General features: G+C 43.2%; 1 protein-coding gene across 1 annotated transcript; it reads right to left on the minus strand.

Moving 5' to 3' along the window:
• Window positions 1-822: 822 nt before the first annotated feature.
• LOC308679408 (protein POF1B-like) lies at window positions 823-12,719 on the minus strand (the record flags this gene model as incomplete). Its single annotated transcript, XM_081347019.1, has 12 exons — window positions 823-1,314; window positions 2,248-2,359; window positions 3,237-3,313; window positions 3,728-3,856; window positions 4,903-5,013; window positions 5,734-5,886; window positions 7,492-7,605; window positions 8,618-8,710; window positions 9,575-9,649; window positions 9,840-9,867; window positions 10,887-11,017; window positions 12,534-12,719. Coding segments are annotated over 12 exons (1,230 nt in total), but the record flags the coding sequence as incomplete, so codon positions are not given.
• Window positions 12,720-12,777: the final 58 nt, after the last annotated feature.

Here is a 12,777-nt window from a genome sequence, read left to right on the forward strand (position 1 = left end):
CCCACTCCTTCTAGCCCTGATGGTGATACCTAGTTTGGTAATGAAACATCTGCGACAGAACAAGCAAGTTCAGAGAACATCAAGGCACCCTCATTTCAACCCTGAGCTACAAATAGTCTCCTTTATCAGTTACTTGACTCTATAAGCCAGCAAGAATAAGCAAGCACGCTGCACCTGTGCACAGCAGAATCTAAGATATATCTCCTGCAAATGTGTCATCTACGCTCCATCTCTCCTTGTCTTTCTGAGTGGGAGGTGCTGCCTTCCCCAGCACTAGATGGAAGGCAGTGCGGTGCAAGTTCAACTAACTTTGCTTGTGATGCTGTGAATCCACCATCATATCCGTCTCTGCACTCATACAAGCACAATTTTCCAATCTCAAAATCAATTTTCAGCTTCATGCTGAAAACGGTCCACAAGCATTATCTAATTTTCTCTGAACAACATACAAGTCCTAACCCACTGCACTAGCAAAATTGCTTTCTAATCAATTCTCCTTCCATCCCTCCTTCTCCACATCTTAGATTTTAGCTTCATGCCACAAAGGATAGAACAAAAAATTACCGCGCTCAGTCCAAACTTGTCTGTTCAAGATTTGACCCACATCACAGAGTAACTACAACAATATAAAAAAAAAACAACTAACCCTACACCCAAGTACTAACAATTAAGTACTTTAACTAAAGTTACTAACTCCGTCTCCTTCCAAAAGAACAGAAAACTGCTAGTGAGAAAATACATGTTAAAGAAAAGTATACTTGTCAAATAACTCTCGACTGCTTTCATTAACAGGCTGTGGCTGGAAGCAGCATTCCTAGATATAATATTGGTAATGGACTGAATGTTTCCAATAAAGAAAAAAACATTTATTTAGTAATTATTGATCTCTGCATCTCTCAACTGAAGCATCAGGCAGGTATTGGATATAGTTTCTCAGATCTTTGGAGTAAAAAAGGGAGAAGACAGAAGCTTGGCCAGCACACGAGATTTCTGAATTCCCCAGCCCAGATCCCTTCCTGACCCATACATTCACACATTTCTTCAGTTGACCAGTTAAGCTTGAAAGTAGAAACCCCTGGTGCGAAGAACTTGTTCAAATGCCGCATTTGGTAGCGTGTGCTTTAACAATTCCTTCCAGCCCTGACTGATCCAGAATTATCTCAAGACTTCCAGCATTACATGAAGCGGGTGGGCAAGCAAAACAATGACGCAACAATATTCATTTCGACGCAGACTCATCTGATCAGCCACAACTTGTTCAGCAGACCTGCTTGACAGACGCCCGGCAGACCTTTAATCAGAAGTAAACGATTCCTGTGGGAAAAGAAACAGGACATGTTATTCATCTTCACCTCTTCGCTAGGATATCTGTCAAGAGATAAATCACTATTTATCCCAAACTCTTTGGGATTTGTTCAGCTAAGGCACAAGAGTTGGCCTTCAAGACCAAACAGCAATTACTAAAAATTTTAAGCTTTCCTGGCTAACCTGTAATATGCTCGTCTGCCATTGCCTTAGGCTGTAGGCGTTTGCGAACCGAATGTTTAGTAGCATTTGCTGCACAAATACAGGTAGTCCTTATTACCACAACTGAGCTCAACATTTCCATAACGAAGCAAGACAGCTATTCATGGAGTTTACCCCCATTTTAAAACTTTTCTTGAATCGCTGCCCTTGTAAAGTTAGAAGCACAGGTGTGTTCAGAGAATCCAGCTTCCCCGCTGCATTTGGTCATCAGAAAGTCACAAAAGGTAAACTACCTGACACCGGGACACTGCCATTGTCATAAATATGAGCCACTGGCCAGGAGGCCGAATTTAGATCACATGACCATGGGGATGCTGCAAAGGACGTGTGAAAAAAGGTCACACCGTCGTAACTTTGAACAGTCACAAAATGAATGCTTGTAAGTCGAGGGCTTCTCTCGGTCGGGAAATACAACCACAGGAGGCGAAGAGGATGAATTCTTCAAACTTGTACCTTGAAATGTTCAATGCACTTTTGCCTTCTGAGCTCTGCGACGGGAGCTACAGAGGCAGCAGCAAACGCCTCACCTGGCTATGAATTTCAAATAGCGTGACGTCCCGTTTTCCACGCTGCCCCGTCACAGACTGGGTGCAAGTCAAAAACTATCTGCAGTTTTAATTGGGTTGCCCTCCCACTGCCTCCCACCTTTTAAAATCCTAATGCTAAAAGTTCCCGCAGGTCTAATTGAATGTGAGAGATGTTTCGGTTGGGGGCAGTTACCTTCCACGATTCTCCCGTTTTTTCAATCACAATGGTCTGCGTTTCCCCACCAGGTGATGTGGCTTTGTAGTCATCTGACAAGAGGCCAAGGATGGGGTAATGATTCCTGTATCTGGCGGTGAAAAGCAAAACATCAGCCCTGGTGCTCAATTCGATCTTAGATGCCATTGTTCCACTCTTAAAAGCAGGGCAGGACTATAATCTGTCTCTCGCAACAATTGCCACAGCTAGATTGAAAGCCAGTTAGGGTTAGTAGTCTAGGCAGCAGGCCAGAAACTGGGAGACTGTGAGTTCTAGTCCCACTTTAGGCATGAAAACCAGCTGGGTAATTTTGGGCCGGTCACTCACTCTCAGCCCTAGGGAGCAGGCAATGGTAAACCTTTTCCCAAATCTTGCCAAGAATACAGTGACTTGTCACTGACCGAGTCAAACATACACACACACACAAAGAATTCCAGGCTACCCTATTTTTTAAAAATCCGACTGTTCCTGTTTAGTTATACTGGATGAAACATAATTTTAATTATCTACATTTAAAAGAAATGGGAGGATACCCGTGGCATAAAAATTCCTGTTAATTTTTTTTCCTCTTGATTTTTTCCCTGTCTTTTCTTTTATTTGGATTTTTCACCAGCTGTTTGAGAGACCAAATTTAATGTTAATTGTGATAAAAGCAATGAAATGTTTTCTATTGCGATCTCTCCTGTGCAATATGATTGTGAATCTTAGCTAAACAGGGTTAGGGTTACTGTGGTTTTTAATTGCAAAAAAAAAAGATGTTCTGTATATTTTATTCTCACTAGGTGTATTTTTTTCAATAAGTTTTATCTTTTGCTGTTGTGTTATGGCCTAGTGTCAGTTTGTATTTGTTTTTAAGTCTGCTGACTTTTGGGGTGCTAATGAGGGCAAAAAGATCAGTGCCAAAAAAACCCCAAATACACTTGTAGGTTTCCCAAACAGAAACAATCAGTTGCTCGCAATAGCATTACTTTTTTGTGATGATGGTCTTTGTGATTCCTTGGGATGGATTGATGGCTAATTTTTCTTGCCTCAATCTGAAGATTTCCTAAAAGATAAAAAAAAAAAAAACATTTCAGGCACAAAGACACCATCCCATATAGACTATTCAGAACCTTCCCAATACTGATTAAGTTTGCTGAAAATGGGTCCCTAGGAAAGGAGACGTAAATTAAAGAGTGACGAGGATGAAATTCTACTCATGGACTTCATCCCAGAACCCAGACAGACAGCTAGGAGAAATCTGAGATTGACGGTTGAGTCCTGATCTTGTTTTCCTGTAGACGTTTCATTACCAAGCTAGGTAACATCATCAGTGCAAAGGGGAGTGGCGTTTTGCTGGCTTTTATATAAAGGAGGCTTGCCTTGCTAGTCTTAGTTGGGGTGTGGTTTCTTCCTTGAGGGCTCCTTGATGAGGGACTGAGCCAAGAATCTGCTCAACTCTCCATGCGCCACTACTTACCTCCTCCTGCCGTTTGATGCAGGCGTCTCTCTCTTCCAGCTTGAGAATCAAGTCTTGCAGTCTTATCTGCAGGTCAGTGTCAGTCCCTTGCTTTCTCGAGAAATCCTTCTGGAATTCGGACAACGTGCACTACACGGCAACAACAACCAAAAGAACAAAGCTCACATGGATCAGTGCTCAAGAGGCAGCTTTGCCATACCTAAATACGGGTAGTCCTGGACTTAGCGACCACAACCGACCCCAACATTTCTGTTGCCTGAGCGAGACATTTGTGGAGTTTGACAAGCTTTCTCAGCACAGTTAATCACTGCAGTTGTTGGAAGAGCCTTGGTGGAGCAGTGGGCTAATGCCTCCTTAAGTAACACCAGCTGCCTGCAATTAGTGCAGGTTCGCATCCCACCAGGCTCAAGGTTGACTCAGCCTTCCATCCTTCCGAGGTAGGTAAAATGAGGACCCAGATTGTTGGGGGCAATTAAGCTGACTTTGTAATAATGCCGCTTGGGGGGTGTATGAAAGCCCTAATAAGCAGGCATATACATAGAATGAAGGCTACTGCTAAGCTTGTAAGCCGCCCTGAGTCTTCAGAGAAGGGTGGGATATAAATGGAATTAAAATAAAAATAAATAAAATAAAAGCAAGGGCTGTTCAGTGACCTTGGCTTCCCCATTGGCTTTGCTCGTCAGAAGGTCGCAAAAAGTGGTCCCAGGACCCTCCTGGGATGCTGCGACCGTCCTAAACATGAGCCAGTTGTTAAGTGTCTGAATTTTGAGCACCTGACCGTGGGGATGCTGCAACGGTCGTGAATGTGAAAGACGGTCATTAGTCACCTATTTCAGTGCCACAACTTTGAATGATCACTAAACAGATGGTAGTCAAAGGACTATCTGTGTGCCTCTGAGTGAAGTTGAATCCAACGGGTGTCACTATGCAATTGTCAGGGGGACAGGGTTAGAAACCCTTTGCCACTGTCTTCTTCTGGAATGGATGGTAACCTCCCAGGCTAGTCTGTACTTTGGGGGATGTCCATGTGGTCCTCTGTTTAACGATCTCAACCCAACCCAGGTTCCAGGTCAGACAAGGCCAGCCAGTCCTGTCGAAGCCCCACCTCTGCAAAACAGGAATGGCTTAAAAGAAAGCCCAGCAATACGGCATGTTTGATAAGGAAGCCAACTTACCCGCAGAGTGCGGATCTCCCGGTCTTTATCCTCTCTGAGTTGGTTGATCATCTCTACGTAGCGGCTGGACAGTTCATCCGTGGTGGTCTGGCCCAGAGGATTGGTGGAAGTCTGAGCAAAGGAAACATTTTAGTTTCTGCAATTAAAAGAAACCACTAACGGTTCTTTAAAGCAACCTCCACATAATGACAGAGTTATCCTATGGAACAGTTCCTTTCTTTCTTTCTTTCTTTCTTTCTTTCTTTCTTTCTTTCTTTCTTTCTTTCTTTCTTTCTTTCTTTCTTTTTCTTTCTTTTTCTTTCTTTTTCTTTCTTTTTTTCTCTTTCTTTCTTTCCTTCTTTCATTCCTCTTTCTCTTTCTCTTTCCTTCCTTTCCACCTTCTTCCTTCTCTTTCTCTTTCTCTTTCTCTTCCTTCCCACACTGCAGTTTCCCTTAACTAACAGCCACTGTCCAAAATCTTTGCTAATCTATAGTTTGAAAAAAAATCCAATTTATTGAGTCACGATTCAGATTAAATGTACTTAAACGGATCTTTGTGTATTTTCCATCCCCAGCTTGCTTTTTCACAGCCCAGCCTCCAAAGGGCAACTTACTGCAAACGAGTAGCCACCATACTTAATTTCACATGACAATTCTGCTTCTGGATCCAAGAGAGATGTAGAAAGAAAAGGAAGTGTTGACCTCAAAGGGCAAAGGCTGCTGTCTGCTCACTGGACCACCACCACCCCCACTTTTTTTTTTTTTTACTGTGGTCCTCCTTCTCTTTTCAAGGCTAGTCCTTGGAATTCCAAGCATCAGCTGACCACTGACCAAAGGAAAGACAGGCTTTACCTGGAGTCTCAAGTTCTGAATTTCCTGCTCCAAGGCTCGTTTGCTGTACTCCAGGTCTTTCAGCCGAAATTCTCGCTCGCTGTCGTTGTGACGGAGGGAGAGCAGCTGTTCTTCCAGGGAACGAGACTTCAGAGTGTATTCACGGAGAGCTTGCTGCAAACCCACCCCAGCCCCAAAAGAAACAGTCTTAAGTGACTTTGCCAGCTGGGAAAACTTAATTCCTTAAGGCTTAGCTTAATGTAGTTGCATTTGCATATCTGTCTATTTTCACAATTGGGCCACTGTTCCTATGTGCTGGTCACCTTGGAATATTTCTGATTAACCATCCTATCAAACATGGACTTTGAATAAGCAAGGTAGGAAGAATAATGAAGCTTTTGAACTCTTGAGAATTCCAAGAACAACCAAGACATCCAATGGATCATTAAACAAATCAGCCTAGAGTCGAGGGTGCCTAGGTCCTCTCTGAGCTTGACAGTTTTCTTGCAGATGTTTCATTACCAAACTGGATTGCTCTCAATCCCATTCCTTACTAGCCCTGATGATGTTATCCAGTTTGGGTAATGAAACAGCTGCAAGAAAACAGCCAAGCTTAGAGAGCACCAAGGACCCCTCATTTCAACTTTGAGCTACAAATATTCTCCTTTATTGGCAAGCCAGAGTTCTCACTTGAAGCACCAATGTTCTGATTCAGGCTATCCTACGCTTCACACAAAGTAGGAGAACGCTAGGAAAGAGAAGAAGTGGACAACTAATAGCAAGGAAAATGGACAACTAATAGCAAGGAAAACTAATAGCAAGGACTCTATTACAGCAGTGATGGCAGCACCATTGGAAGATCTGAGGGCCCAAGTCAGGGCCAGATCCTCTTGGAGAAAATCTATGTGGTTGCTAAGAGTCAATGCCAACCTGATGGCACATAACCAGCATTGTACATGTTGTTCATACATCACACTTAGTCACCTTTCCTTGTGGTTATTGCCTAAGAATCTAGATATGCACTGAAGCTATAAAGCAAGACATGATGGTTACCTCTGTACAACATCGCAGTATTCAACATGTGAGATTTTTTTTCCCCTCTCCTCTAGTAACAGGAATAGGAAATGTTTATCTAGCCCAGGGGTAGGCAACCTTGGCTCTTTTATGACTGGTGGACTTCAACTCCCAGAATTCCTGAGCCAGCCACGCTGAGGGGAAAGGGAGAGGTTTCCAAGCTGAGCCGTGCTGGCTGAGGAATTCTGGGAGTTGAAGTCCACGAGTCATAAAAGAGCCAAGGCTGCCTACCCCTTGCCTAGGCCTAGGCCGCTTTATGACTCGTGGACTTCAACTCCCAGAATTCCTGAGCCAGCCACACTGAGGGGAAAGGGAGAGGTTTCCAAGCTGAGCCAGGCTGGCTCAGGAATTCTGGGAGTTGAAGTCCACGAGTCATAAAAGAGCCAAGGTTGCTTACCCCTGGCCTAGGCCTAGGCCACGTTATGACTTGTGGACTTCAACTCCCAGAATTCTTGAGCCAGCCACACTGAGGGGAAAGGGAGAGGTTTCCAAGCTGAGCCATGCTGGCTCAGGAATTCTGGGAGTTGAAGTCCATGAGTCCACGCCAACCTTTTCTGTTTTCACAGGATTTGGTGTTCTCCCCCGACAAGGTTCTTTCAGTAATAGAACTTTTTGGGATTAGATCAACTGATAGGTCAACACAAAAACTGACCGCTGAACAAGACAACAGTTTAAAATCGGGAGCCAACAAAGTGTGCCCCTCACCTGCTGTTGACGATTATTCTCACGCACAGATGCCAAAAGTGTCTCATATTCTTTTACTTGAGCTTCCTTGAAAGACAGATCTTTCTCAAGCAGCATTTTGTCCATTTCCAGTTTCTGTAGAAGTCCAAAGAAAGTTTGTTAAAAACATTCTATTTGTGTTACAAACAGATCTGGCTGGCTGTTTGCCTCACAATTTACAAAAAATCATATATTAAAAAAGTTATAGATGCTATATCCCTTTCTTCCTTCCTTCCTTCCTTCCTTCCTTCCCTCCCTCCCTCCTTCCTCTCTTTTTCTTTCTTTCTTTCTTTCTTTCTTTCTTTCTTTTTCTTTCTTTCTTTTCCTTCCTTCCTTCCTTCCTTCCTTCCTTCCTTCCTTCCTTCCTTCCTTCCTTCCTTTCTTTCAATATAAAAGAGAAAGCACATTTTTAATCCAGGAAAAAGGAATGCTTGGATCTCCAAAGGCTGAAGTTTATGGCTGACCCATAAAGTCAGTGCTGAAATGTGCCCTTCTTGTTTTGCGACACACTGAGACTCAAACCTGCACTTGAACGTGTGAAGAGGGGCAGAAATTAATGGATTAAAAGCCAGTAACCTGTTGAAAAACAAGCGTGGGGGAAACGAACAAAGGGATCAGCCAGTTTCCAATGAAACTACAAACAATGCAAAATATCTCTAATTAAAAACGGCCCAAGTTCACACTGGTTCATAACAACTAAGTCACCTATTATCCATGGTTCGGTCCCAAAAGATTGTTCTAATTGTCCCAAGAGAAAAGTAACTGCAAGCTGCTTTACAATCTTTGAGAAGTGGTGACTGACACAGCTTTGATTTCCACCATCCAAGAAAGGATCAGAAATTTCTACCCAGAATTTTGTATGCATGTCCCTCAAAATCAAGGGGACTCTCAAAAACAAGAAGAGGATCTTGAAAATCTGAAAGTGCATTATGAATCCTGGCTCTAGATCACAAGTGCCATCTGGGTGCCACTTTCCCTATCCTGGCCTCCCCCAGATGTGTTTGAAATGTAAATTCCAACCAGCAGGTCCTAACACATTCTGGAAGACATCAGTTCAGGGATGGCTGTTCAACACACTTCAACACATTCCAAGCAACAAACTACGCACCCCTAGGTCATCCTGCAGATGGACAAGCTCTTCCCGAAGGTTGCTGAAGGTGGCAAGGACAAGCCGCATGGACTTATCAGCTGTTGCTCTCATCTAGGAAAGGTGGACAGCAAAACATTGTTTAGGATGGTTTTGGAGGAGACAGATTTGAATACCAAATCACAACATAGTTTCAAGCATGTAACAAGCTGGAGACTGGCAAATTCAAATCTTCGATCACTTCAATGTCCTGTTGGTAAGAACTGGCTAGGTGAAAATCTGGGGGGGGGGGAATCGCATGCATTGGTTTCCCATCATTATCATTATCCTTAATGGTGTCCATTCTACCACAAGGAATAGGAAGCAAGACAGATCACTTTTATGCTCAGGATACATTTAGACCAAGTCTAACACTACTATTCCAATATTTTAGGCCGAACACCGAGTCGTGTTATTTGCTCCAGCACTTTTGAGATTTTATTTCATTTATCTTTTGTGGCTTTTAATGCCTCCTATCATGAATATGACTTATTGTGTATTTCCTAATTATATTGCATGAGGGATGGTGAAGTGGTACTTTCCCAAGAAGAAGGAGGCGGGTCAGACAAGAGGCAGCCCAGCCCAGAACTGGATCGGAGGCAGAGAAAGACAGTGAAGACAGCAATTCCATAGACTCTCCCAGGGAATATCCATCCAATTGCTGTGACAGTAACAATGGTTTACTCTGGCAAGTCTGTCTGTTGTGTGTAAGCAGATAAAGAACTGAACTCTGACTAGATTGTTCTGTGTCACTCTTGGGTTGACATATAGTGGTTATTCATCAACACAGGATCCATCTCAGGAAGAACAGTAAGTAAGTATGCAAAATGCATCAGTACTGTGTGTTAAGTGTGTAGGGGTCTGGGCAAAAATGGCTTCACAACAAGAAATTAAACACGATTTCCACAGATTTCCACAAATTTCTCCATAACCCCTTACCTCCAGAAGGTAACGTAACTGCTGTTTTGTCGACTCCGAAAGCCCTTTAGGAATCAAACTCTCAATATCCTCTGTCTATTGGAAACAAAACAAGATATAAAATACATCTTATCTAGGAGTGCCATTACAAATTAATCAAACATTGGGTTCAACTTCACATCTAAATCCTATTGGACTGGACATTAAAGACAGCTAGTCACTGTTTGCTTATTAATGCACAAAATTCAGATATTTATATAAGTTCTTGGAACCGTTTGGCACTTACATCATTTAGGGATTCCAGATCGCATCTTCTGTAAGAGAAACACAAGAAAATATTAGCACTGTCATTTCTCTATCCACCGAGTACATTACAACTGTCACCACCGTTGTTATGGTAAGTCTTTCATTCTGACTTAATTGAGAAAAGCATATCCTAAATTACCTTTAATAAAACTATACTTTGCTTCTGGAAGATAATATGCAAATATTTAGATGCAACACACCCATCCACAAATATGTACATCCCTGTAATGCAGTCCAACTGGTGGTACTCAGGATTGGAAGAGCGATGACTCTTCTTTTTTAATGGCTAGGTAAGTTGCACAAACCCAGGCAACTGTGTTTTATCGTGCAAACTATGACCACGTTATGGTTTAGCATGACTTGGGAGATCAGTATGTAGTATACACAGGTGGACTTTGTTTAATGACACTTGTTCAGGGACCATTCAAACTTGCAAGGGTGCTAAACAGGTGGTATTTACAACCAGCCCCTGAAATTCCAGCTGTCACAGGACCTCCATCTGGTCTGGATTCCTGGCATCGTAGAGTCCCATGATCACCACTTGCAACCTTCCCTGCCAGTTTCCCTCAAAATCAATGGGGAAGCCAGTAGGAAGTCAGAAGCCGCTGTCATGCAAGGTCCTCTTTTAACAATGCTCACTGGAGACTGCTGTAACTGCCATTGCTAAGATTTCATTTTACAACCACATCACTTAATGACAGTATTTCCCGTATTAACTGAGGACCATCTGTAACTAAAAACTAAGAATGTTGTGACAACGCTCACACATAATACGAGGACTGGAGTTATGTGTCTATTCACAGAAATGAACAAGGATGTTTTAAGTTAGAGGAATTCAAAGGAAATTGACTGAATGGGCTTCGGGAAACCTGAATCAACCCCCCCCCCCCCCCGTTTCTCAGGATTGCTGCAAACAAACAGAACTGCAGCCTGCTGTTCAGGCAAGCAGTTCTGCTTCATTTCCAAGAAGGGCTGCCAAACATTCTTCAAATTCCAAGCATGCTACCGCTGGGGATGGGACCTCTACCTTCCGCCCAGCTTCTCAACATGCTGGAGCAAACAGCTGTGCAGGTCGTTGCTCTTGCGGTGCAGCTCTGCTAGGAGCTCCCCAAAGTATCGGCAGTCCAGCTGGTCGTTTGTCTCCTGGATGCACTTCACCTGACAAGAGGTGATAAAGGACACCGTTAGAGTGGCCCATTCCTTGACCAGAAAGCAATGTTCAACCCTTAGCAGGCAAGTGGCTGATTTAAAGCTCTCCTCCATTCTTGACTGCACACTGCATTGACCTACTTTCTGCACTCGTTCTCCCCTTGGGGTGCCTTTCCAATATTTCTAGCTGGATTCATTATTTCTTCAATGTCCTTATTTCCTACACAAGGCATCAATAAAATGCAGAATGTCCTGCAGCAGTGAAATTCTTCTTGCCACCAGCAATCCAAGATGGAACTTGGTTTGCAGGATCCAATCTGGGTCGGTCACCAGGACCAGAGGTTTAGTCTTCCGAGCTTTTGGACTCATGGTGCAGCCCATCCTCAGGAAAATTATCTCTCACCAGAATGTGTCAAGAGAAAGAAAGTTCCCCAAGGATGGGGCTCCAGCACGAATCCAAAAGAAAAAAAAACTTGGATCCCGGTGAATGACCCAGATTGGATCCTGCAACATAATCCTGGGACACGTGTATTTGCTTTCATTCGTAACTTGGTTTGCCTGCTTTTGAGTTAATGTGTTCTAGCAAGCCAGTCGGTGGGGTTGATAAACCGTGATTAATGGCGTATGGTGCAAAGCAAACCTAATTTTTCAATAAAGCAGTTTAAACTTTTTTGGGGGGGCGGAAATGTAAAAAGAAAAGGCAAATGCTTTAAAAACTCGAAGTGCTTTGGGGAAAAAAAAGGTTTGGTACTTTGCAGCCTAATATACAGTTAAAAATTTTATCGCTGCAGTTAAACAGCCCAAAAAGCAATTTATGTTATTTCTGCTTTCTGCATTTTTTTTTAAGATTTGTTCTTCACAAAGGAGGAGGGTTTTGGGGGGAAAAAACACAGCTTTTTCCTCATTTCCCACGATGCGTCTTCAGCCTCTCAAGGCACCACAAAGCAGATGTGGCTGCTCTTTGCCTAATTAGAATTCAACCTTCTCCTTTTTCCCAAGCACCCCACCTAAATTTTGTTTCATAACTTGTGGCGAACCTGGAATGAATTGTCTTGTGGAGGCTTCTGCAAAATTACCTGCCTACTTGCTAGAGGCAAACACTGCACACTTTTGATTTAACTCCCAGATAATTTCAGTGCAGAAACTGAGAGCAACAAGCATCCTTCCCCGCCAGGCTGGGTGTGGGCCATTTTTGCAACTTGAGCAAAATGGTTCAGAAATTAGATTTGATCTGATTGTCTTGTAAACTGACAGCCACTTTATCTGCAAAGAGTGGCTCTTTGTGCGTCTGAGAGGACTCTTCCAGGCATGAGACTTCTGAGCTGGAGAAGCTGAGTCCTTTTGCACCAGAAAACACCCACTTAAAACACTGTTTCTCACCGTAGACAACTTTAAGACGTGTGGACTTCAATTCCTAGAATTCCCCAGCTAGCTTGTCTAGCTGAGGAATTCTGGGAGTGGATGTCCACACGTCTTAAAAAGTGGCCAAAGTTGAGAAACACGTATTGATAGGTTAAATGCTTACCGGTTCACATGTCTGTATGATGACTTTATTAATGCTGCTCTTTCCGACATCGTTGACACAGACAGGAGTAGAGTTACAGGCGTTGGTTGTGCGTTGGCATTGCTGAACCACCTGGACTCGTTCCACTGGCTGGCTGACTTGGCACTGGTCATTCTGGGTTTGTTGCAGGTATTGGTACTGCTTCTCCTAAGAAAAAAGAGAATCCCTTGAAAGCTCATGTCTCTGGCGCAAACCCTTCGTCTCA

This window comes from Vipera berus, assembly GCF_964194415.1.
Source record: "Vipera berus genome assembly, contig: HAP1_SCAFFOLD_465, whole genome shotgun sequence".
Lineage (NCBI taxonomy): Eukaryota > Metazoa > Chordata > Lepidosauria > Squamata > Viperidae > Vipera > Vipera berus.